The sequence below is a fragment of the Pipistrellus kuhlii genome, unplaced genomic scaffold (assembly GCF_014108245.1).
Source record: "Pipistrellus kuhlii isolate mPipKuh1 unplaced genomic scaffold, mPipKuh1.p scaffold_m20_p_2, whole genome shotgun sequence".
Taxonomy (NCBI): domain Eukaryota; kingdom Metazoa; phylum Chordata; class Mammalia; order Chiroptera; family Vespertilionidae; genus Pipistrellus; species Pipistrellus kuhlii.
The window spans coordinates 161,284,483-161,309,347 of record NW_023425515.1 but is presented as its reverse complement, the minus strand read 5'-3'; the positions used below and the strand labels follow the sequence as shown (position 1 = coordinate 161,309,347).

The 24,865-nt window shown below is 35.2% G+C and overlaps 1 protein-coding gene across 4 annotated transcripts; it reads left to right on the top strand.

The window, feature by feature from the left end:
• Positions 1-1,863: 1,863 nt before the first annotated feature.
• On the top strand, positions 1,864-23,915 carry LOC118723842 (selection and upkeep of intraepithelial T-cells protein 8-like). 4 transcript variants are annotated; one of them, XM_045584577.1, is made up of 7 exons: positions 1,865-2,184; positions 5,034-5,114; positions 11,192-11,545; positions 11,881-12,159; positions 22,284-22,410; positions 23,293-23,300; positions 23,727-23,915. In XM_045584577.1, the coding sequence occupies exons 2-7, from the start codon at positions 5,036-5,038 to the stop codon at positions 23,771-23,773; spliced, it is 894 nt and encodes a 297-aa protein (XP_045440533.1). In that variant the 5' UTR covers positions 1,865-2,184; positions 5,034-5,035; the 3' UTR covers positions 23,774-23,915. The 4 variants fall into 4 exon arrangements, with proteins under 4 accessions (XP_036302456.1, XP_045440533.1, XP_045440534.1 ...); XM_036446563.2 differs by lacking the exons at positions 23,293-23,300; positions 23,727-23,915 and having other exon boundaries at positions 1,864-2,184; positions 22,284-22,565; XM_045584578.1 differs by lacking the exons at positions 22,284-22,410; positions 23,293-23,300; positions 23,727-23,915 and adding an exon at positions 16,663-18,524 and having other exon boundaries at positions 1,866-2,184.
• The last annotated feature ends 950 nt before the right edge of the window (positions 23,916-24,865 follow it).

The following is a 24,865-nucleotide window of genomic DNA, read 5'->3' as shown; positions in this document are numbered from 1 at the left end:
TTGAATGATCTTAGCACTCTTTTCTGTTATTTAATTATATATTTATTTCTGTTATTTAATTATATATATATTTCTGTTATTTAAATATATATATATATATGGGTTTGTTACTAGGCTCTTTATTCTCTTTCATTGGTACTCGCATTAAGGCAATGTTGATCATTCTTTGCCTAGTTTTCATATGTGCTATTCAATAGTCAAAACTTTTCCAAAGGGCTTTATTTGAAAAGTTCTGGTACTATTTTTATTCATAGTTCTCTTCTTTCTACAAGTCAGCCTTACATCTTCCTACCACCTTAGCCTCCCTGAGACATAGTATGTCTTCTCAATTCAGTCAGGCCTATTGGCATTTTGTTTGTGTTTTCTGTTCCTTTGCCCACAATAAAAAATTACCTCCAGAAAGCTGAGACAATCTTAGGACTTGTATCACTTGATTTTCTTGTGTTTATTTCCTAAAATTTAAAGACAGATTATTTTGCAAATTTTTCTTGCTTTATAATTATTTAATGACAGTAGCTCCCACCTTTGTTACTTAATCAGAGTTAGAATTAAAAGTTCTATACAGTGTTTGGGTTTCTGATGTTAAAAGAAAAGCAATTAAGGAAAGTTGATAGTTACCCTACTATCTTGATAGGGCTAATTTATCCTATCAATAGGATGAGGCAGAGGTAGAGCTAATGTTACAGAAAGGAGGTAGGAAATAATATGTTTATAGCATTTGGTTAATTTCAGTTTATCTGGATCAACTGAATACTTATCTTCAGAGTTATTACCCTTGGCAAATTGTGTAGAATCTATTAACTAAAGATATCTGATGTTGTAAAACCATGGCTCTGTGAGTTGTCACAGACAAGAAGTATCAGCCTTCTTTCCTTGCTTATTATCTAAGAATAGCATCAGATTTTGGTGGAGACTAGGAACAGGAAATTTTAGGTTCAAAGGTTAAGTTTAGAATAGATTTATAAAAACAATTCTACTTAAGACCCCTACCATAGGAAGATTTAGGGCTTCCTGGTACTGAGGTGCTTCACAAAACACTGGTAGTGGTTTGAGATCTGGAGACAATGCATTATCAACTTGTAAGTAATGTCCTCCATAGCCTCATTTTACACCTGCACTTTGTGGTATTAGTGACCTATGTTCAGGCCCTATTTATTTATTTATTTATTTATTTATTTATTTATTTGGTTAATTCTCACCTGAGGATATTTCTTCCCCTATTAATTTTTAGAGGGAGTGCAAAAGAAAGGGAGAGATACAAAGAGAGAAACATCAACGTGAGGGAGGCACATTGATTGGTTGTTTCTTGCACACACACCAACCTGGTCTGGGGATTGAACCTGCAACCCAGGTACTTACCTTTGAAGGGATTCAAATCTATGACCTTTCAGTCCCTAGGTTAATGTTCTAACCACTGAGAATGCCAATCAGGGCTCCCACTCCTTCTTTAGGACACAGTCCTTAAAAGTCACCTATGGACCAGATAATTTCCAGCAGAAGACTATCTAAGCCTCATCCAGGAGGCTTAATTTTAAAAATCCATTGTTTGGTTAATTTAAAAAAACTTGAAACATTATTTTCCAGGTCCTTGTCTGTGCTGTTCTCAAAATTAGAAGTAATATAGTTTTCGGGAAGAAAACAGCACTGGTTTAGGGGAGTAGAAAGGCGTGTTCAATAGGGGTGGATGAGTAGGAGGAAACGCTAAGTTGTGTTTACAAAGATAACATAAAGGGCTATAACTTAATAAGGAAGAATTCCCCTTAGGTTCATCTCAGCATTCTTATGACGGCAAGGCAAGAACAGAGGGAAAAACATGCAGAAAGACTCCTGAGCTCAGATGTTATCTCAGCCTAAGGCATGTCATGTTGGGACCTGTCTCTTGCAACTATAACATGGAGTTCTCTTGGTGATGCAAGGTTTAGCTGCAAATAGATCTGAGATTTTATAATACGTGAAACAGATACATTGCTGGTTTTCCTATGAAGGGACTTTGATATCAGATGTCAGGGGAAAATAGTTCCTCCAACAGGCAATAGGTGGAAGCTCTGGTAAATAGAGAGCCCGCTTGACTGAAGTGTAGCTGTTACCAACTGTTGGTGGAGGAACACTGCTGAATCACCTTGAGACCTTGAGGTGACTTTCTGAAGGACCCAAAAGAAATTTCTCCTGGATCCTAGAGCTCAGGTACGTGATCAGATTGTGAATGACATTAAGGACAAGGCATGGTGTTAGAGGTCTCACTGCCAATCTTTTCATCACAGAATAGTGATATTGGGGATTTAGAAAGTTAACAGGCAGCCAGGTGTTTCAAAAGAGATCTGCTTTCAAATGTTAGTATTGGCTTGTTAATAATGAAAAACCGTTTTTTTTTGCTCTGGGTCCCAGAAATAGTGCCCCTTTTCTAGTCTCTTCTTTTATCATCACCGAAGGACGTGCTTTTATTGAGAGAGAGAGAGAGAGAGAGAGAGAGAGAGAGAGAGAGAGAGAGAGAGAGAGAGAGAGAGAGAAACAGAAACATCAGTCGGTGGGTTGCACTGCCCCAACCAACTGAACCACCCAGACAGTGTCCCTATCTCTTTTTTTAAACAATTCAAAGAAAACTTACAGTGAAGCCAATGTTTTAGACATGATACAAATGGTACCATTATTAAATATAAATACTTCATAAAATATTACTATTAATATTTTAATCGTATTTTAAGTAGACTTGAAAAAAAGATTTATTGAGGTATCGATATAATTGACATACAAGAATCTGCATAGCTTGAGTAAATAATTCAAGTTTTACATATGTATACCCTGTGAAACTATCTTTAATCAATATAAAAAACATATCCATCACTCCCCAAAATGAAGGAAAAGTCAAGCAGGCTTGTAATTATTTCTTCCTCTTCATTTTCCCCTCCTTAAGCAACCACAGAGATTACTTGCAATTCTAGAATTTTTTTTTTCATGTATTCACTCAGTATGGACCATTTTTTCTGTCTAACTTCTTTAACACAACACAATCCTTTTGAGATTCACACGTGTGCAAAATGGTTAATTCCTTTTTCTTGTTAAGTATATTACATCATATAGATGTACCACAACTTGTTTGTCCATTTCTAGTTACTATTACTTCCAGTTGTTAACTATTACAAACAAAGCCATTATTCACACTTGGATACAAGTCTTAATACAGACATGTGCTTTTATTTCTCTTATCACTTGCTTTTAAAAATAAGCACTTGTCTTTCATAGATTCAAGTTACTGATTCTGAATAGGAATGGTAAAGGAGGGAGTCATCTAGAGCAGTGTTTCCCAACCTTCTCTCATGATGAGAATCACCTGGTGGAGTTGTTAAAACAACTCCTGAATCCCAACTAAGAAGTGCTAAACTAGAATTTTTGAGAACATATAGGTAAAATTGCATACCTAACTTAGTGCTCTGTATATAAAATCTGTCTTAGAGCACTAGTTAAGTATACAATTTTACCTATATGTTCCCAAAAATTCTAGTTTAGCACTTCTTAGTTGGGATTCAGGAGTTGTTTTAACAACTCCACCAGGTGATTCTCATCATGAGAGAAGGTTGGGAAACACTGATCTAGAGATCATTACATCTCTTTGAAAATTGTAATCTGCTTTTCTTTGTGGTATGGCAACCTACCAACCTACCTCCACACGCTAGGATGTGAATAGTCTAATGGGCCAGTGTTATTGATAATCATTTGTCATATCTGTTAGATATGTAAAATAATCTATACATATAAAAGGCTAAGCTACTGGCTGACTGGCCAGTAGATATGATGCATACTGACCACCAAGCAATAACAACTCTCATACATCTGAACCCCTCATATGTATGGTTTCAGCTTAACCTCCACAGGAAAGGCTGAGGGACCCCACCTGCCAGAGGGATCCTGCTCACTCTGCAGAAGACCTCTGAGCTATTGAGAAACCCCTGGTGTGGCTGGCTGGGGAGGTACCGACAGAGATTGGCACCAGGGTATGTCCAGCCTTTCTTGCCTAGTCCCGCCCCGCTGGCCACCTTTTAAAATTTCCTTTTCAATATGTACAAATCCATGCACTAGGGCACTAGTAAAATATAAATCACCATTAATTTAATTTGTTTTCACATTGGAAAATAATAAATATAGAACAAATAAACCTCTTTTTTTCAATAGTAGATAGATTTTGTTAATATGAATTTCTTCCTTGAGATATTGAATCATTTCTTTAGTACAAGGCTGTGATTTTAATAAAGTTTTACATCTTATTGGACTTCAAAATATATTGTTTGACCACCTTTTTTATTGTTTCTCAGTCATTAGAGCATTGGCCTGCACTTATTGGAATGTCTCAGTTCTCAGTCAGGGACACATATGCAGCTGGGTTGCAGGTTCAATCCCTGCCCCCAGTTGGAGGATGTATGGGAAGCAACCAATTTTTGTGTCTCTCACATCAATGTTTCTCTCTTCTCTCTCTCTCTCTCTTCTTCCTCCCTCCTCTTCTTTCTTTCCCACCCCCACCCCCAAAAAAAAATCAAAGGGAAAAATATTCTCACTTCTCAGGTGAGGATTGAAAACATTTATTAACAAGCTATTTAGTACCACCTTAATTTAGTTTTATCTTAATTGTTAAAAAACATGAATTCAAAAAATACTTTCCTTACTTTACCATGCATGCTTAGACATTCATACTTTTGTGCTTGACATTTTGGTTTCCTCCCCCAATATATTCACTTAGGATGTTTCTTCTATTCCATTTGTTACACCTACTGGAGGAAATGTTCACTTAGTAGGTTAGGTCACAAAGTGAAAGAGAGATAAAAAGCAAGTGTGATTTAGTGGGAAAAGGGGACTGAGAAGACCTTTTCTAATCAGAACACTTTGCGTGGACATGATCATTTTGTTGAACACTGAGAGAAGTTATACTCTGAATGAAGAGTTTCAAAATTGTCCCTCTTTGTGATCTTGATTAATTCAATGTATCTAAACAATTTCTACAAATATCTCATAGTCTGTGACTTTCTCCTTGCTTTTCCCCCCAGGCATGATGAAGCTTAAATCCTCTTCTTTTTCTGGGTACTGTGTGGGCTTTCTTTTCCTACAAGTGATGACATCAACATCAGGTAAGGACATCTACTCTTTTCTTATTGAGTCACAGTTATGGAAAAACCCAGGACAGACTTCCAGTGTCCAGTTTAGCATGTAAAGACCTTGGAAGTCATCCATGCATCCTAACATCAAGTTAAAAATCTGAAAAAAACAAAAAAAACAACCCACCAAAACCTGAAAATCAATGTCTTTTTAGGTCCAACAGGGAAGTGAGGTTATAGGACAAATGGGAGAGTTAGACAAGTGGAGAGTTTAGAGACTCAACCTCCATCCACATCAGAAACATCTAATGGAAACCAGTACCAGGGTTAGGAGATCTAAGCTGTAATTACTTAATTGCTGGAATCTCAGTGTGGACAAGTTTGAGGGTTAAAAGATCCAGGAAGGCTCAGTCATGGGAGAACTCACTTTTGTAAATTTTACCTCCAGCATTTTTACTAGGATCTAACAGTGAATATTGGAGAAAAATCACATCATGTTTTAGGAAGGGGGAAAAACAATTTTGAAATATGGCATTTGTTTGTTTGTTTGTTTGTTTATGTTTATCCTCACCCGAGGATATTTTTCCATTGGTTTTTAGAGAGAGTGGAAGGAAGGAAGGAAGGAAGGAAGGGAGAGAGAAACATTGATGTGAGAGTGGCACATTGATTGTTTGCCTCGCACATGTGCCTTGACCAGGGCTAGGAATCAAGCCTGCAACCAAGCTATGTGCCCTCGACCAGAACCTGGGCCCCTTCAATGCTCTATCCACTGAGCCAAACTGAGCTTCTTTTTTCTTTTTATTATTATTATTTTTTATTTTTTTTAAGATTTTTAAAAAATATATATTTTATTGATTTTTTACAGAGAGGAAGAGAGAGGGATAGAGAGTTAGAAAGATCGATGAGAGAGAAACATTGATCAACTGCCTCTTGCACACCCCCTATTGAGGATGTGCCCACAACCAAGATACATGCCCTTGACCAGAATTGAACCTGGGACCTTTCAGTCTGCAGTTCGACGCTCTATCCACTGAGCCAAACCAGTTTCGGCTCTTTTTTTATTTTTAAATTTTATATTTTCTATCACCATTTATTCTCTCTATTCCTCTTCCACTTCCATGTCTCCTCACCCCTATTCTTGCAATCACCACACCATTTTCATATGTTTGTGAATTCTCTCTTTTCTTTCTTTTTTTGTTCAATCCCTCCATTCTCCCCAATACTCCTCCAACCCTTGCCCCCCTCACACACACACAACCAGAGCTGTCTGCCTGCTCCCTATCTATGAGTCTGTATCTACTTTGTTTGGTATTTCTGTTTGTTCATTAAATTCCACATTTGAGTGAATAGGGTACTTGTCTTTTTCTGACTGGTTTATTTCACTTAGCATAATGTTCCTTAGCTCCACCCATGCTGTTGCAAAGGATAACATTTTATTTCTTTTTATGGCAGTGTGGTATTTCATTATGTAAATGTACCACAGCTTTTATATTCACTCATCTACTGAATGACACTTTGGCTGCTCAACACTAAAAACAAAAAGCAAAAAAAAATTATAGAGGAAAAAACTGTAACATAAATGTAAATGTAACATAAATGAAGAATGCCTTTCATAGACTCAATAACAGACTAGACATGAGTGAGGGAAGAATCTCTGAGTTTGAAAAAATATCAATAGAAACTACAACAACTTAAAAACAAATAGAAAATGAGTTTGGTTTTTAAAAAGAGAAAATCCAATAACTGTGATACAACTATAAAAAATGTGATATGTGTATAATGGCAATAACAGAACAAAAAGGAAAAGAGAATGGAATAGAAGAAATATTTGAAATAATAATGACTAAGAATTTCCCTAAATTAATATCAGTCACCAAACCATAGATCCAGGAAACGTACAGAACACCAATCAGGATAAACACTAAAAAATTACATCGAGGCATATAATATTAAAACAACAGAAAATTAAAGAAAAATTTTTTTAAAGAATACAGGAACCTAGGGACCCACCCAGTTCACTTATAGAGCTTATAGGAAATGTTAAGTTATTCAAAGAGAAGAAATGTGAGACAGATCAGAAAATCAGATCTCCATAAAACAAAGAAAAGCAATAGGGAAGGAATAAATTAAGGCAATATTATTTTTTTTATTTTTAATAGACCTAAAATAATAGTTTGTTCAAAATAATAATAGCAACAATGTAATCAATGATTATAGTTTATGTATAACTGAAGTGAATGACAGTGATGATGCAAAGAAATGGAGAAAGATACTAGGAATTCTTAGTTATTATAAGATATTTGCATTATCCATAAAGTAATATAATGTTTTTCAAAATACTTATTTAAAAACTACTCCTCGTTTTCCCCTCCTTTCAATCACAAAACAAAAAAACAGCTATCATTCTACTCTGCTTCTGTGAGTTTGACTATGTTAGATGCCTCAGATAAGTGGAGTTATGCAATATTTGTCTTTGTGTGACTGGCTTATTAAATTTTATGTATTTTCTTCCAGGTTCATACATGTAGCATATGACAAGATTTTACTTTTTAAGGCTGGGTAACATGTTCTGTTTTGTATGTCACACTTTTCCACTTATAAAACTGAAATTATTTATATTAAAATTGGGTTTATTGTTGACAACACTTTATTGGATCTTGTTTTTGAATCACTGACAATTTCTGTGTTTTAATTGGTTTATTTAGGTCACTGATGTTTAAAGTGATTATTGATATAACTTTATTAATGTCTAACATATTTTTGTTTACTGTTTTCTATTTGTTGTCTTTGTTCTTTGCTGTTATTCTTTTTTGCCTTATGTGGTTTTATTTTCCATCAAGCATATATTTTCACTGCGGTCTTGGCTGGGTTACTCAGTTGTTTAGAGCATATTGGCAATACACCAAGATTGTGAGTTTGATCCTTTGTCAGGGCACATATAAGAATCAACCAATGAATGCATAAATAAGTGGAACATCAAATCAATATTCCTCCCCTTCTCCCCCCCCCACCTCCCTTTCTCTAAAATCAACAAAAAATGTTATTGTGGTAAAATTCACATAAAATGACATTAACTATTTAGTTATTTTTAAGTGTAAAGTTCATTAATATTAAATATATTAATAATGTTGTGCAATCATCACTATCTTTTCCTCATCCATGGCTTATCTTTTTCCATTCTTTAACTTTTAATTTATTTGAGTATTTGGATCTAAAGTGAGTCTTTTGTAAGTAACATATTCATTCTTCTAGCTCTGTCTGTTGATTGGATATTTTAATCCATTTACATTTATAGTAATTACTTACTTTTGCAATTTTGTTATTTCTTTTTTGTATGCTATATTGCTTTATTGTCCCCCATTTTTTTGTATCTAATTGAGTTTTTGTATAAATAGTTTAAATTCCTCCCTCATTTCCTATTTTACATATTCTATAGCTATTTTTGAGTGGTTATCATAGAAATTACATTAACATCCTGAAAGTATAATACTCTATTTTGAATATATAACAGCCTAAATTTAATAAGATTTTAAAAAACTGTTTCTTTAACTGCTCTGTACCTATTCCTTTCACTTGTTGAAGGTACAAAATTATACATTGTGTGCCCTAAGACATAAACTAATAATTATTTTAATTACATTAGGCTCTTATAATTTACAGTGCAAAATGTGGACATATAAACCAAAGTTGCAATAATGCTAGCTTTTAGTGCAATAACTTAAAAAAAACTATTAGTTTCTTAAATTACACAGAAAACAAAAAGTGGAGTTAGAGAACATTGTTAAAATAACAATAGTTTTTATTCCTGCTCATGTATTTATCTTTATTGGATACTTTATTTTTTCATATAGTTTCAAGTTACTGTAACTACCTTGAGTACTTTTTTTCTTTCTCTTTCCTCCTCCTCCTCCTCCTCCTCCTCCTCCTCCTCCTCCTCCTTCTTCTTCTTCTTCTTCTTCTGGATTCCAAAGTTCTGATAAGAAATATATTTATAATCCCTCATAAGTGATGAGTTGCTTCTCTCTTGCTGCTCTCAGGATTCTATCTTTTTCTTTTAAAAGTTTGACTTTATTTTTTTTTTTAAATGTAATTTATTGATTTTTCACAGAGAGGAAGAGCGAGGGATAGAGAGTTAGAAACACCAATGAGAGAGAATCATCAACCAGCTGCCTCTTGCACACCCCCTACTGGGGATGTGCCCGCAACTAAGAATCGAACCTGGGACCTTTCAGTCAGCAAGCCGAAGCTCTATCTACTGAGCCAAATCGTTTTTGGCTTTAAAGTGTTTATTTGTTATTTTCTTTGAGTTCATCTCAGAGTTTGTTGATCTTCATAGATGTTTATAGTCATGTCTTTCATCACATTTGGGAATTTTCAGTCATTATTATATAAAATATTCTCTCTGCCCCCTTTTTTCTCTCTTTTCCCCTTTTGGGACTCCCACAATAAATATATTGGTCTACTTAATGATGTACCAGAAACCCCCTTAAGTTCCACTCACTTTTTCCAATCTTTGTTTTTTCTGTTCTCCAGCTTAATAATGTCTGTTGTCTTGTCTTCAAGTTAATGGATTATTTTTCTTCCTGTTTAAATCTGCAATTGAATCCCTCTACTGACTTTTTTATTTCAGTTGTGTTTTTTCAGCTCTAGGATTCCATTTTGCTTTCTTTTAGATTTTCATTTTATTTATATTTCCATTTCATTCATATATTTTTTGTTGTTGTTAACTATCTCACTTCTTCCTATAGTTTTTGGAGTATCTTTAAGATGGTTGTTTTACAGTCTATAATTGTAGATCTGCCATCAAGTCTTTTTTCAGGACAGTTTCTGTTTATTTATTTGATCCTTGTAATGTGCCATATTTTCCTGTTTCTTTGTATGTATTGTGATTTTTTAAAATAAATTTTATTGATTTTCCACAGAGAAGAAGGGAGAGGAGAGGGATAGAGAGCTAGAAATGTTGATGAGAGACCGCCTACTGGGGATGTGCCCACAACTAATGTACATGCCCTTGACTGGAATCGAACCTGGGACCTTTCAGTCCACAGACCAATGCTCTATCCACTGAGCCAAACCAGTTTTGGCTGTTTTGTGATTTTTTATAAAAGAAAACTGGATATTGAAATCTAATGTGTTAACTCAAAATATGAGTCCCCAACTTTTCCAGGATTTGCTGTCTTTTTTTTATTATTATTGTTTTCTTTATTGTTCTTATTTTGTTTTGTTTTGTTTTGTTTTATTGTTGTAGGCTGTTGATGTGACCAGGATCAGCTTGAGATATAAACTTTTAGTCTCCTTGGGTCTTTTCTGAGCCTATCCCCTTTCCTGAACATATGTGGTCACTTTCTAATTTTCCCCATATATGCACTTGCTTTTGAATGTACTAATCTTTAATGTCTGGTGCTCAGCAGGGGAAAAAGAGGAAAATAAAGGGGTGAATGAAAGGATGCTGGCCCTTTAAATTCCCAGAATGTTACTTCAGTTAGAGAGGTGTGGCTTGAAAAAATAGAAGGTACAATACTTGCCTCTTTGACCTCCAATCTCTGTGATTGGGAGCAACTATCAGAGATGACAGCACAGATTCCCAGTATTTGAAAGGCAGGGTCCTTTGATCTTACACAGGATCCCATAAGCTATGTGAAAACTATGGATACGCTTTCCAGGGAGAGTTGCACAGTTGCCTGCCATTGGGCTAAAGGTGAAGATTGGGTAGATGCTGCTGTGATATGAGCTAAAATGGATCACAATTGATGCAGTTTACCATCCAAGCTTTCCCTTGAAAATTGAAGGCCTTCCATAGACTTCAGAATTCTAAAATAGTTACCTCAGACAGATTCTGCCAGTGCAATTATTGTCTAAGTAGAGATTCAGATTCCTGGTGCTTTTTGCTCTGCCATCTTCTCAGAAGCCAAGTAAATATATGTTAAATAAAATGATGCAGTAACATAGATATTTTAAATAAGTAAAATATTGATTTAGACAGATATGTTCAGAGCTAAATATTTAGAATATGAATGTGTGATGGGAATAATAGTGTGTCCTTTAATATAAAGCAACAAAAATGTAGTTGGCCTGAAATTCACCCTATAGTTTTCTATTTTTCTCTACAGAAAAGTGGACAGTGACCATTCCCACAGGACACTTGGTGGCTATGGTAGGAGGACAAACTGAGTTTAGCTGCCAGTTGTCCCCACCACAAAGTGCAAAACATATGGAGGTGTCCTGGTTCAAGGGTGACCATTCTACTAGTAAGCTTGTTCACCTATACAGAGATGGTCATGAAGTGAAAGGGAAAGCTTCCTCAGAATATGTGGATCGCACAGAGTTTGTGAAAGAAGCAATTGGGGAGGGCAAAGTGACGCTCAGACTTCATAATATCCGTGTTTCTGATAATGGAACATACCAGTGCTCCTTTAAGGACAGCAACTTCAGCAATGTGGCAAGCATGGACCTGAATGTAGCAGGTATGTTTATGGTGAAGCATTTCATATCAGTGATCTTGTGAGCTGAAATATGTGGAAAATATATCATTTTTATTTATTGTCTTTTTTATGTTTTACAAAGTATCTTAAGTGTTCTAAATAGAAGATGAACCACTAGATCTAATGCAAAATTATACTATGCAATAAATAAACAGTGCCGAGTAACCAAAAATAGTCCACCATGTAGCTTAGATATAGATTTGAGTGTTACTTCTTCTTATATTGCAGAATACAAGATTAATAAGACACTTTTTCCTTTCATCTTTCAACTCAACCTCAGTACAATAACTATTTTGATTTCTGTCTCACTTACCTAGCATTAGGCTTGGAGACACAGATTCATATTCAGGCTCCTGGAATTCATGGACTTATGGTGGAGTGTAACTCAGGAGGCTGGTTCCCACAGCCCCAGATGGTGTGCAGGGACAGCAAGGGAGAGGTAATTCCACATTCATCACTGTCCTATTCACAAGATGGAGCTGGATTATTCCACATCAAGATGACTCTTCTCAGATACAAATCACAGGGTGATATGATTTGTTACATTCGCAACCCTCTATCAGATGAAGAGAAACAAATAAAGATCATCTTAGCTGGTGAGTGTTTGGCAGGGTTTGGTTGTCAATAAAGCAACATATAGAGAAAATAAATGAGATAATTCATGTTAAAAAGCTTTGTACATTATCAAGCACTCTTTCAATGTGACTCTTTATAATTGTTATAGGTTTGGGTACACTTTACAGCTTTAAAGGAAAGTGCATTATCTCATTAGACCCTTACAACATTGCTAGAATGTCCAAATTGTGGAGAATTTTTGTAAGAGTTTATTTAGCCAAACTGATGATGTGCCTGGAAGCAAGATCTAATATGCTCACAAGAAGGACAGTTTTTCAGTTCTCTTTATATATTTGGACATAAGAAAGATGACATGGAGGTGGGAGAGAGCAAGGCAGGGAAATCTCTGTGATTAGATTACAGAATAGTTAACGAGATTGTGTGATCCATTGAGGGTGCTTATGCCTCCCAGGAGTCTTCAAAGGGGATTACTCTGGCATTTCAAAGGTCTGTTAACCAAGAGGCACAAAGGCAATGGATAAGTCTTGCCTAAAGTGAAAGAAAATATTTTACTAAACAAGTTATAAGCCTAGGGTATGACTATCCACCATGACCTGCCAGTTAGGACTTTATGACCAAATTAGCCTGTGAGGTTTTTTGGCACTGATTTTATTACAGAGCCCATCTTTATTCATAGTATTCATGTATAAGCTTAACAAGTTTCTAGCTCAGTGACTTAAAAGATGTTACTTACCTTCCTGAATATACTTATCTTAGAAAGAAGTATAATCATACATCATGGTTTTGGTGACATTTTATCACAAAAATTAGTTTCATTAGTAGGAGAACAAATCTTTAAAGTACAAACACTACCTTTAAGATTTTTGACCTTACTGGTTTGGCTCAGTGGATAGAGCATCAGCCTGTGGACTGAAAGGTCCCAGGTTCGATTCTGGTCAAGGGCATGTACCTTAGTTGCTGCACATCCCCACTAGGAGGTGTGCAGGAGGCGGCTGATCAATGTTTCTCTCTCACCGATGTTTCTACCTCTCTGTCTCTCTCCCTTTCTGTAAAAAAATTAATAAAATATATTTAAAAAATAAAATAAAACTTTCTGAAAATTCAGTAAGAAGGCATTATTATGACCATTTGTAGGTAAACAGAGGTTGAGAGAAGCCAGTCAAGCCAACAATAAGTAAAATTTGAAACTAAAGTGCAGTTTTTTATTATTGACCAATATATCACCTTCAGAAGCATGGTGGGTAGACATCAAAGGTCAAATAAGAAAAAGCTATGTCCTGTGTGTGACAACGGCACCCTTAGTTTACATCTATGAGAGAAGTCTAGACTAATTATAGCAGAGTGGTGGGTCTTCATGTGTCATTTCAGGGAGTCTCTTTCTGGCCTAATTGATGGCACAGCCTTTTTTCCTAAAAATCCTCTCTAATCTTTTTAGACAATTAGAAATCAAACTGGGGGGGAATGTTACCCTGGCTAGATAGAAGTCTATAAAAATGATTTTGGAAATAGGTATAGCACAAAAGATAAAATAAAATAAAACTTTCTGAAAATAAGATTTGATAAGATTCTATAAATATTTTAAATGAAGTGTTAATAAGACTCACTGATCGATTGAATATGTGATGAAAGAGAGAGGAATAAAGAATAATTATAAAGTTAGGGTTCTGAGTCATGAAGGATAAGTTTGCATCTACTCAGATAGGGAAGTGTGTCAAAATGAGCATATCTTGGAGATAAGACACCATGCTTATATGACATGCAAATAAAATTGTTGACTAGGAGTTAAAATTTTATGGAAGGGACCAAGTTTGAGACATAATGTGAATATCTTCAACCTAAGAAGAATATTTACAACTGTGACACTAGATAAGATAAAAAAAATGGGAACAAAAAATAAATAAAAATAAATTCTAGAATTGCATTTTGGAGCATGCCTTTTAGATGTCCTTTAGATGAATAAGAGAAACCTACAAACTATCTGAGAAAGAATAAGGAAAAAGGTAGGAAATAAGTAGACAAAGATCAATATTCAAAAATATTTGTTTTGATCTCATTCTTTTATCAATGATAACAAATAATTTCCATTAGAACCTCTTTTTACCTTTCTGATATTTCCCGCTGTTTCACTAAAGATAGTTGCTTCTTATACAAAATAAAAGGAAGTATATAGATGCATCAAATATTAGTTTCATATAGGAATCAAGTTAAAATTAAAGTAAACTTCAATTTGAAAAAAATGGAGCCATATCTGATGCAATTAAGTGGGTAATACCTGAAGTCAAGTTACATAATAATAAACTTGGAAGGAAAAGGCCTTTCATGGACTAGATGAGCAATATTGTTATCATTTTTTTAATATTTCATGTAATAAATAAAGCTCTCATACCTTTATTTAATTCACAAATATCAAAACATGTTAAACATTTAACATAAACATGAAATCTGCAAAAGCACTGCATGATAAACTTTGTTTTTCCTGGAAAACTATCCAAAAAATGTTGCTGTTATTAAAAAGTACCAAGTATATGGTACAGGTATATATGAAACCAAAAGATAAATATATAAGATATTTTCTTAATTGTAAACTAGAGTGAAGATATAATAAAAAAAAAATGGTTAAAGCCCCCAAGAAAAATCTGGGGGGAAATAGCATGCACTTAACATTAGCCACAAAATATAATACATAGAATCACAAGGCACATGCAGAACCCACTTGAAAAACAACACATACCCTGTCTAAAAGACCTCAAAAGGACAAAACTGTTTGTGAAAGAATGCTTTGAATGGGAATACTTATATCCATGAAGACAAAATTAATATAAAGTAAATATAATCACTTCATTGTAATCAGCTTTTAATAGTGTTTTATTTTTTAACTAGAGATCTGGTGCACTGCCGCAGAGGCAGGAGAGGCACCCACTACCACTGCTGTGGCTGGCTCCCTGTGGGAGTGCACTGACCACTGGAGGCAGCTCCTGCATTGAGCAGGATCTGGCCTAAACGTGCTCTTGGACATCCCCTGAGGTGTCCCAGATTGCGACAGGGTGCAGGCCAGGTAGAGGGACCCCATTGGTGCACAATCAGGACAGGGGAGGGGAGCAGGAGGTTGGTCAACTGGGGAGGGATTGTGGAAGGGTACCAGGGCATGTCCCGTCCATCTCTCTCAGTCTGGATTTGCTGGACCCCAGCAGCAAGCTTACCTACAGGTGGAAGTGTCTGCCCCTGGTGGTCAGTGCATGTTATAGTGAGCAGTTGAGTGGCCTTAGCATATCATTAGCATATTACATCTAATTGAATGGACAACCTGATGACTGGATACTTAGCATAGTAGGCTTTTATTATATAGGATTCAATTGGCATACAACATATTTGTTTCAGGTATAAAGTATAGTTATACTGTATAAAACACTTACCGTATTTTTCGGACCATAAGTCGCTCCGGGCCATAAGACGCACCAGTTTTTAGAGAAGGGAAATGAAGAAAAAAAGATTCTGAAACAAATAGTGTCCTAAAATATTTTATGTGCATTAAAACCCAACATCACAGTCATAAACACATGTAATCAACCCTGTAAAGTAAACAGCAGCATTTAGAACCATTTTAGAGCCGGGCAAGCACACAGAGACCACACAGAGCCGGGCAAGTAAAAAAACTTTTTTTAAAGTATATGTGTAGGCTATATTTGGACCATAAGACGCAGGGACTTTTTCCCCCCACTTCTGGGGGGGAAAAAGTGTGTCTTATGGTCCGAAAAATACGGTATATAACTTACAAAGTGATCATCCTGATAAATGCAGAATCCATCAGGCACCATACATAGTTAATACAATATTATATACTTTACATCCCTATGTATTATCTGATAAAATAAATTCTATTCATTTAAACTTTCTTTCCTATTATTTGTAGATATTCATTCTTCCATACTAATTTCAAAATCATTTAATCCAGCTTTTTTATTTTATAAAAAAGACTCATGCATGCAACCATATACAAAAATAAATTTCATGTAGGTTAGAATTTAAATGCTACATCTTAAACAGACTATTTCCAAGGAAAATACTTTATAAGAGATAACCTTGTCAAAAATGCAAACCATAAAATAAATATCTTTGTATACATTATCCTTACACCCTAAGAGCTCTTTAGATAATTCTGAAGATCTCTTACAGCCACTGAGCTTCTCAACCCCAGCATGACTTATGATGTCCAGGTTTCTTCTTGATTGTTTCCTTTATAATCAGGAAGCATTTATGCTTTATATTAATAAGAGACAAGAGAGACTTCTTTCATTTCACTTGGCTTCAGTTTCAATTCTGTCCTCCAAACGAGCTCAATCTTAAGGTCTGTACTTGTCACTAAAACTGTTTCACTGCCTTGACCCAAAAATAAATAAATAGATAAATAAAGACAATGCAGGACCTGAAGGGGAATCCTGCTTATTACCAGTAAAATTTCTAACGTGATAGTGGTGCTTGTCATGCATTTATTGAACTTCAAATTGTTCTGCTTTTTCTTTCAGGTGACCTGTTTATTCCTGTCCACAGTTTGCTAATGACTTTCATTCCACTTTTCTGTGTGATGCTGTGTTTTGTTTTTGTGTTCCTTTTCTCTCGAGAGATATTCAAAAGAATAGGCAACTGCTACAACAAAGGTAAGAGTCATTTAGGGCATCTTTCTTAATGTGTCACATGGTGGGCTTAAATAGAGCAGCATGATATTTGTCACAAGTGCTAAATCTTACATAGAATGATTTAGGGCTTGTTTCTCACTTTAGAAATGTTAAACTCCACACCTCTCAATTAGGAGCTTCCCAGAACAAGGGTTTTTAGAGGAATAAGGTCAATATACATGTCTCCTGAGCTGCATAGGCCCAGTTGCTTCTGTATTCCCCGGGAGTGCTTCCTCTCTTAGGTAAGAGTCTATCCAATCAAAATTAAATGTATCTAGGATACACTTCATTTGATCACAATCTCCTTGCCTGCACAGATTGCCATCAATGTTTAAGATACTATCTCCATTTGAGGACTAGAACAAAATTAACATGAAAAAGAAATAGACCTCTAAGCCAACAAGTCCTTTGTAACCAGACTGTTCCCTAGGGTTTTATGGCTAAACTAAATGACTATATCATCTTTCTTTATGAACAGATCACTGAATGATACAGTGGCCCATCATGTACATGTACAACAGACTTTATTAAAAACAACTCTTCTTCTAAAATATGACCAAGCAAAATAGCTCATATATAGTTGAGTAAACTGCTAGATGAGGGATGTGAATTTGGAGATGGAGTAGACAATTAAATGGAGATGAGGAGATGAGTCAACAGAGAGGATACAATTTATTGTGCTCTTTTTTTTTTTTTTTTTTTTTTTTTTACCAGATCCTTAAAACCTGATATCATATTTATTCAGTGCCTACCTTATGCTAGACATTGTGATAATAATTTCACAGAATTTATCTAATTTAAGCCTAAAAGGCAGTGCTATTATTGTCATCATTTGATGGATGAGGATGGGATGACTCACATAGTTCATAAGCAGAGCCAAGATTGGAATGCAGATGTGTTTGGCTCCAATTCTCATGCTCTAAATATTGTGCTTCTTCCCAGTATTTAGTGTCAGGTTTCTGCCTGCACACCTTAATGGTTGTGAAGCTTATCAACTCATGTAGCAGCCTGTTGCATAGTATCATGGGGATTTTCTTCGTTGTGAAAATCTAACCTACTGATACATATCTGCCCATTATACAATATAACAATGATTAGAATTTCATTGCTTCTCCATGAAACTCTTTGAGTGGGAATCATAATTTTACTACAATTGAGTTTCTTTAGAAAGAACCTAATTGTTCTTGTTATTTTCCTCTGAAAGGTGACACAGATTTAAAAAAAAAATACATATTCTAGTAATACACAGAAAAACATTTTAATCATCTATGGTTAGCTTATAAAAATAAGCTCCTTGACAGTGGAATTCAAGCTGAAAGGTTTAAATATTTCAGTCTGTGGATACAGATAGATTTTTCTTTCAGCCAGCTCAGTGTCATTACAGCTACATCTGGTCAGTCCCGCAATCCTCAGAATCCCCAGAAATCTGATGAAGATTCCTAAGGCCTCTCTCTAGTCCTCCCAGACAGATTAATTTTGTGGTAGGTTAGGTAGTGAGAACTAGGAATGGAAACTTTTCTTAGCCCTATTAGTCTACAAGTCCAATCTTACTAGGCCCTGCCATCACTCACAAACTAAACTCATATCCTGAGTCCTGTCTAGGTTGAGTGGGCATGGGATAATAGCTGTGCTTTTTTTTTTTTTATAATGGTCCTTAGGTCAGTGATGCCCACAATTGCTGCATTCCTCGTTAATTAATTCTAACTCTCTCTGTTCCAGAGTTTTCATGTGACTTAATTCACATGATGAACTCAATTTGTGCTCAAGCAGTGGGTTTTCTCTGCTTTGTTGCAACGCTCAGTATATATGCGATCTTCCGGAGACAAGGTAAATGGGTTCAGGGACTTTCCCTTTTCCTGGATATCTGTTTCCTGGGGGGTTGCTTAGTCAAGCTTTGTGACTCTCTCATTATCACCAGGAAGATCAGTGGTTTGGGTGACATCTTAGAGGACCAAATCCCAAGACTAAGATTGTTGTGGGTGTCAAGGACTGAGGGTCCTGTAACTACTAAAGATGTTCTCAACTGTGCTTAAGGATATAGCCCTTCCACTACAAGGAGAAAAACACATTCTGGCTCCAGAAAATATGGAGTCTAACCACTCATTTACTTTACTGGGCCACTGATGGTGTGCCTTCATGACTCTACCAATAAGTTAGTGTTTATCTATTTGCAGCTTAGTGTTTACATTGAATATACAATGTTCCATCTGAGAGTAATATTTACATATACCTCTTCAGTTTGCATGTAATTTCAGAAAGCATATGAAACATTGAAATCCTTCCTTGCACTTAATTAATATCTATAAAACGTGGCTATCACTTAGAGATAAAGTTGATAAAATAACATAATAATATTCTTTTTTTTTTTTTTCAGAGAGGAAGAGAGAGAGAGAGAAGCATCAATGATGAGAGAGAATCAATGATCAGCTTTCTCTTGCATGCCCCCCACTGGGTGGGGATTGAGCCTGCAACCCGGGTATAAGCCTTGATCAGAATCAAACCCAGGGCCCTTCAGTCTACAGGCTGATGCTCTATCAACTGAGCCAAACCAGCAAGCATAATATAATAATATTTAAAAATATGATTTGACAATTCTTAATTATTTAAAGAAATGTATATATAAGGAAATGTATATATAAGATAATAACTCCAAACAAGCAAAAAAACCCCTGAAACTTTATTTTACTTTAAGCATTGCTTTTAAACCACAAAGAAGAATGTTAGAGAATTAGGGTGGTTACCAGCAGGGCTCTCTATGGCTCTCTATCTTCCGTCAGTTCCTATCCTCATGCTTAATAGGACTCGACCAACAGCATATATAGGACTTTTCAACTCTTTCCATTGAAAAATTAGGAGAGTCACTGTTAGTAAAGTGTGCCCTATAGAGAAAGCCTAGTGTGTGTTTGGAAAATCTTTTGCTGAAATCTTGGAGGAATAAAATCAAATCAGAGTATCCAATCACGCAGAGGATTGCATATTTAGATTAGATTAGATTAGATTAGATTAGATTAGATTAGATGTTGACTCATGGATATCTTCAGCAATATCAGCAGGAACTAGAAATACTTATTATATTATCCTGGAAACATCTGTTGAGGGATCTCTTATCTAATAGAGTTTGTCCCTATAACACACAGAGGAAAACTTCAAGGCTCTTGAGAATGTTATACCAGCAGAAAAACTGCCAACTTGCACTAACCAGGTCAGAAAGATAAAATAAATGAAGACTGTTGAATTTCTAAAGTTTATTGACAGAAAACAAGACAATAAAACTGTAAAGATGCAGACAGATATTACTGTCCTATGGCCACTGTACCAATTTACCACAAACTTAGTGTCTTAGAGCAACACATGTATCACTCAGCTGAACCCAAGTTGTCATAAAGACTGTGCATCCTCCAGAAGGTCTACGAAAATTTCATTTCTTGTCTTTTACAATTTCTAGAGCTTCATCCTTTTATTTCTTGGTTCATGGCCCATTCCTCTATGTACATCTTTAAATTTCTCTCCGCTCTATCTCCACATTTTCTCCTCTGTGTTTAAAATAAACTGCCTCCCTCTAATAAGAGTACTAGTGATTGCATTGAGCCCAACCAGATAATTTAGAATAAGGTCCCTACTTTAAGATCCTTAACTTAATCACATCTGCAAATACTCTTTTACTGCATAAGATACCATGGGTTAGATATTTAATATCTTTGGAGTTCATTATCCAGCCTACTATCATATACTATCCTTTTTGAAATTAGAATAAGGACTCCAGGTCCAGAGGCCAAATCCACGAGTCCTAGAGAATTATCCTCAGGACTTGAAACCTAAGGCGTTTGCCCCTTAGAAATTTGTATTGTTTGGTAGTAGTAACTACATGTTTTTCTTATCATTTTCTCTTCATTTCAATGGAATGTCTATAATGGCTTTCCTATGCCTATTGCACCATTATAAGATGAAGAGATCATTTATTCTAGTTTCACAATCCATGATGAAAAAGAATTTTACCTCAGGATAGATTATACTCAGAGCCTCACTCATGTACCTCCAAAGTTATTTAGTTTGTTGGACAATTTCAGTTGTTTGTAGTTGTAGTACTTAGGTTCCATTTCCTTGCTGATTATTAGCAGAAGGACTAGAAGCTGCCTGGATTTCTTCACTTGCTTTTTATTTTTATTTATTTTTATTTTAAAGTATATTTTATTCATGTTTTTATGGGAGAGGGATAGAGAATTAGAAACATTGATCAGCTGCCTCCTGCATGCCACCTACTGGAGATGTGCCTGTAACTTAAAGTACATGCCCTTGACCAGAATTGAACCTGGGACCCTTGAGTCTGCAGGCTGATGCTCTATCCACTGAGCCAAACCAGTCAGGGCTTCACTTGCTTTTTATGATGCTCGGCCAAAAATGGTGGGTCAAGTCCCTTTCAAGCATTTGTAATCTCTGACTTCTCCTTCTGCCATATATTTCTGACTGCAACCAGAGAATATCTCTGCTTTCTTGGGTTCATATGATTAGATTTCCCCACCTAAATATTCCTGAAAAATCTTCCTATTTTAAGGTTCATAACCTTAAAATTATATCTGCAAAACCTCTTTTTCCATGCAGTGCAAAATATTTACAGGTTCCAAGGATTGGGGTATAGGTATCTCTCAGAAGGGGGTGCTGTCCATTCTGCCTATGATAGTCTGTTTCATCCCCAAAGATCCACATCTTTCCCAAACATAAAATCTCTTCTACTCATCCAAGTCTCAACTTATCAGAACATGAACTCAAAATTAATAATAAGAAAATAAAAGAATATTAGTGTCTATTTTATATAGTTGTTATGAGGATTAATTGGATTAGTCCATTTTAAGTAGTAAAATTATGGCTTTTAAATACTAAACTATCAGTACAAATAAAGTTACTAAATGTTGGTTCTTGAATATTCTCTCCCCTTTGCCGGGATTCTTGTCCCAGCATTGTAAAGGATTCAGCAATCTGGAGAAAGGAGCTGATGCATAGATTAAAAAGGAGTCCAAAGACAAAAGATAATTTTGAAAGCCGTTGGGGGGGGGGGGGGATTTCAGAGGATCTTCAGATAAAGGAATTGAAGACTACTTCCTTGTCTATGGAACCATGCTATTTATTTAATATAATCTGTCCTAAGGCAAGGTGGAGATATACACTTTAAAGGGTAAGGTTTCAAAGGGTACAGAAACATTATCAGTTTGGGGAATAGCTGTTTAGGTGGTTGGCCAATTGGAGGCAATAAAATGCCCTGAGCTATCTGGCAGCAGACAATCCTATTCAGATTTGGGGGAAGTGCTGTTTAGCCATTCCAACAGGTAAACTACTATGTGGCTCACCCTTGTTGAGCTGCCCAAGCTTCACCAACCTTTTGGTGAAACTCTTGTAATTAAGACATGTTGGAATTGGTTCCCAGCACCCCCTTGTTCTCAGTTTAATTAATTTTCTAATTTTTACACCTTTTGCAGTTTCTATTTCAGATCCTTTTTTTCCTTTGTATAATGACTGGATATGGTATATGGCAAGTTTGGTAATGATTCTGATGGTATTTTACCTTGTGCTTATCGGTATTTTATATTCCACAGTACGAGGTAAGTGGTCAGGGTTAATCATGACTCTAATCTATCATTTTTCCAGCACACATTTATATTCCATTCTCTGTAAGGCCCCATTTTCTACCTGGTTATTAGTGACAAAGTTCATCATTTTTAGAGAGAAAACAAAATAAGTCTCAAATTATATTTTGTCAAGTTATACATTTATATACTAAGGTTAAGTTATAGTATTGCAATGCACAATCACAGAGTGACCTGTTTCTGCTCTGACCTTAAGACTTCTGCTCTGACCTTCAGCTAGTAATACACTAAACCATAGCTATACTTCTCAGATTTTTCACTCTCCTTCTGCAACATGTAGGCCAATTTTTATATTGGCATCTATATCTCTAGCACCCAAAAAGAGTGCAATGCAGGTCTCTCCAAGCTCATGTTCTGACATTGCTGTTCACATAGATTGATTTATCCAACTCTTATGTTATTCCATTCACTAAAAATTACTAATACTTGATTCAATTTTGACATTATTTAACTGCTCACCCTGCCTTCTTGAATTAATTTTACCATTTCTCCACATTTGGTCAGCCAGGAATCCCAAGTAATAGGTAGTAACCTAAAAAGTCTTATTTGTATTTTTTTTTTTTGGCCAAGATTTTGATATGAATGATGGCCAATAAGTATTCAGATATATAATTTTCCCCTAACAACTTCCTATAAGTGAATTTAAATTCATAAAATCATAAGTAATTCCCGTTGCTTTTTTGACATAATTTTCTTAAATGAACATAGTATTAAATAGACAGTGAACATCTTATTTGTATCATTAGATGTTAGAAAAAATGATAACAATACATGGGATTCTAATGAGTGAGTGTGTTTTTAGTCTACAATTTTACCTATTCTAAATAATTTCTTATAAGAGCAAAAATAGTCAAGGATGTAAAGAATTTACTATTACCATAGGTTATTTGAAAATTATTTAAGAAAAAATTTCAAATGGCAATGAGAATATGTAAAAATTAGATGAAAAACTAATATAATATATAAGAAATAAATAAAACAATTTGATCAATAAAATATTGATTTAAAAATACTTAGTGTTATAATAGTTGCCAATATAATGATTATTTAAGTAAATAATGTAACAATATATAATAACCTAATCACTGAAAACCAATGATTGCTAATATGACAGAAAGTGAGACAACCAGAGATTATTCTGGAAGTAATAACAAAATATTGATGACATGTTCCTGGTAAAAAGAAAGAAAACAACAACAACAAAATAAAAAACAAAGGAAAACCTTGAATCTTATTAAACTTGTATTTTAACTTCTAATTTGTAGGGTATATAAGAAAAATATATGGAAAAAAATGACAGAGATGCAATCAACAAAATGTAGACATGGAAAACACTAAACAAGAAAAGATACAAGTTCTTCAATAAATGTTGCAAGAAAATAAAATGAGAAAAACAGAAGATTAGCTCTATAGTTTTATAACTAAAACATACTGTATATCAATGAATTACAACTTGTACATATATTTGTTTTTATAAATGTGTTTTATTGACTGTAGAGTAGGGGTGTCGAACTCAATCAGAGAAGGGGCCAAAATCTAAAATCCAGCCTAAATCGCGGGCCGAATGGTTTACTGAACAGTCATAAACTGTCATTGTGATGGAAACGCAGCGGAGTGCAGTGATGACAGCGCGGTGGGGGCCACATTGCAAGGCCTGGCGGGACGGATTTGGCCCGCGGGCCTTGTGTTTGACACATGTGCTGTAGAGAAAAAGAACAGGAGAAGGAGAAAGAAATAGAAACATCAGTGATGAGCGAGAATCATCAATATGCTGCCTCCTGCACACACACACACACACACACACACACACACACACACACATCCTACCTGGCATGTTTATCCTGACTGGGAATTGAACTGGTGATCTTTTGGTGAATGGAACAACACTCAACCAACAAAGCCACACCAGCCATGGCAGTACATATATTTGGATGTCAATTTAAACCAATACATAATTCAGCAAAAATGATGAAACTATAGACAAACTGATCAAGAAAAAAATATTGCCCAAATAAATAAGAGGAAAATTATAACCAACAGCACAGAAAGACAAAGAATCATTAAAGAATACTATGAACTATTATGTGCCAGCAAGTGGACAACCTACACAAAGTGGATTAATTTCTAGAAGCAAACAACTTTCCAAGACTGGACAAGGAAGAAATAGAAAATCTAAGAAGACTTATTAATAGCAATGAAATTGAAGCAGTAATAATAATAAATAATAATAATAATAATAAAAACTCTCACAAACAAAATCTCAGGACCAGACAGCTTCCTTTTCAATCTATTAACAAAAATTGAAGAGGTGGGAATGCTTCTAATTCATTCTACAAAGCCAGCATTGCCATAAAACCAAAACCAGATAAAGACATTATCAAAACAAAAATTTAAAGTTCAATATCCTTGATGAA

Excerpts from the sequence above, each read along its gene's own strand:
- LOC118723842 (XM_036446563.2), top strand. The coding sequence starts at position 5,036 with ATGATGAAGCTTAAATCCTCTTCTTTTTCTGGGTACTGTGTGGGCTTT. Across the intron at positions 5,115-11,191 it reads AGTGATGACATCAACATCAG|AAAAGTGGACAGTGACCATT; the intron begins GTAAGGACATCT and ends TTTTCTCTACAG. Across the intron at positions 11,546-11,880 it reads CATGGACCTGAATGTAGCAG|CATTAGGCTTGGAGACACAG; the intron begins GTATGTTTATGG and ends TCACTTACCTAG.